We start from the raw sequence: 1994 nt of genomic DNA on the forward strand, positions 1-1994 counted from the left end.
CATTCACGGTGCACCCGTATTCGCTCATCGCATGTCTTCAGACTACAATTATGAGCGCGATGAAATCCCGGCTGCATTCGCGTTGCCGCATCATGAAGACGCGGAAGAAGATGCCCGCTCTGTTTCCCTCGAGACAATGCTCGATCTCATTGGAGAACACGTGACGAATCAGAGTCAGCAGCTAACGTCAATCAACGACAGTATCCTGCAAGCCTCGCGCATGGAGATGGATGAAGGCGAACAGCCACACGCAGTCACGCCCTGGCGCGGCGTGGGTGAGGACGTATCGCCGAGCGCTTTCTCGACTCCGATCGGATCCCCCGCGACCGCCTGCATTCGTAGGTCGCCGCACACGTCTCCTAAAATTCGACACCTGCGCGGTCGCGAAGTGGTGTGGTCGCCATTGCAGCTAGAGAGACGCCCTCGAAAGACCAAAAAGTAGATGCCATGATGACCTCATTTGCAAAGACACCGCATCGAATTCACCGAGCTTGCACATTCCCGAGATGGGCGTGCATCGGTCTCCAAAATGGGGCCGGGCGTGGTTCTGCTGTGCAAGCGTCAACTGCGGGTAACGCCAGCGCCGCCGCCGGCGCCGGCGCCCGCGCCGCCGCTGGCGCCCGCGCCGCCGCTGGCGCCCGCCCGCCGCGGGGGAGGAAGATCGTTCGACGAAGCAGCAGCAGCAGGAGCGGTGACCACGACGACGGCGAGGAGGACAGTCGAAGACAGTTTGTCGATCGAGAAATGTGTGAAATATACTATGATTTAAAAAATCCATCTGCGTATTCTTCTGTTGCAAATTTAAAGAGAGTGGCCCGCACGCGTGGAATCACGCCTGCGGAGGTGCATGCGTGGCTTTTGAGTCAGGAAATTTATACACGCTATAAGCCAGCTCGCAAGAATTTTCCATTGAATTTTTATAACATAAAGGGGTTGTATGATGTGTATGAAGTTGATCTTAATGACATGAGAAAATTAAACTCCTACAACGATGGCTTCAATTATTTTCTCACCATGGTTTGCTGTCTCAGTCGTTATGTCTGGATGTACCCTCTGAGAACGAAAACAGGCAGGGAGGTTGCCGATGTATTCGAAAAACACTTTACCCGGGCTGGGAGAGGTGTCAGGTTGGTTCAAAGTGACAAGGGCACGGAATTCTGCAACCGGGAGGTGTCTAAAGTTTTCCGAAAATGGGGTGTTTCATTTCGTTCTCTGGAAAATCGTGGGAAAGCTGCCATGGCTGAAATCGTCAACAGGACATTAAAAACGCCACTATGGAAACACTTTGACTACACAAACAGCTGGCGATGGATCGAGCCCCTGTCGCAAATCGTGTCCAACTACAACCACACTATTCACGGCGCCACGGGCATGCCACCTGCTGATGTCACAGAGAAGGATGTCTTCAAAATCTGGTCAACAATCTACCTGCGACATACAGCTCCACAACTGCTACGACGTCAACGGGCTCTTAAGAAGGCCAACGACGAGCGAGGCGACTCAAACCGACGGGTCAGCAACAGCGGCGGCAAAGCAGCGGCGACCGCCCCAGTCTTCAAACCCGGCCAATTCGTTCGCATTTCGCTAACTAAGGAATTCACCGAGAAGGGATACACGGCGAAGTTTTCGAGGCAGATATACAAAGTCGCTAAGGTCATTCCATTCTCTCCAGTTCACATGTACACGCTGACGGATCTAAACGGCGAGTCTATCGTCGGTCGCTTCTACGGCCACGAGCTTCAGCGAATCACACCCCCTACCTCAGATACGGTTTACAGAATCGAGCGAATTTTGGATCGCCGAGGACGCAAAGGCCGCGATCTGCAGTACCTGGTGCGTTGGGCCGGGTACGATAAAAACTTTGACTCGTGGGTCCCCGAGAGCGACTTGCAAGACATCGAAGAGTTGAAGATGAAGAAGAACAGTTAAAAAGTGAAGAAGGAAGCACAGGGGAAAAAGGTGAAGCGGCGCCTGCGGCGCCGCAATGGAAGTGG

General features: G+C 53.5%; 1 protein-coding gene across 1 annotated transcript; it reads left to right on the top strand.

Annotated features, from left to right (window-relative positions):
- The first annotated feature begins 9 nt into the window (after positions 1-9).
- On the top strand, positions 10-1939 carry LOC127752156 (uncharacterized). The gene has a single exon (XM_052276835.1). It carries the CDS (start codon positions 448-450, stop codon positions 1927-1929), a length of 1482 nt encoding a protein of 493 aa, XP_052132795.1. The 5' UTR covers positions 10-447; the 3' UTR covers positions 1930-1939.
- The last annotated feature ends 55 nt before the right edge of the window (positions 1940-1994 follow it).

The sequence above is a fragment of the Frankliniella occidentalis genome, unplaced genomic scaffold, assembly GCF_000697945.3.
Source record: "Frankliniella occidentalis isolate FOCC.00 unplaced genomic scaffold, Focc_3.1 Scaffold4671, whole genome shotgun sequence".
NCBI lineage: Eukaryota > Metazoa > Arthropoda > Insecta > Thysanoptera > Thripidae > Frankliniella > Frankliniella occidentalis.

Excerpts from the sequence above, each read along its gene's own strand:
- LOC127752156 (XM_052276835.1), top strand. The coding sequence starts at position 448 with ATGATGACCTCATTTGCAAAGACACCGCATCGAATTCACCGAGCTTGC.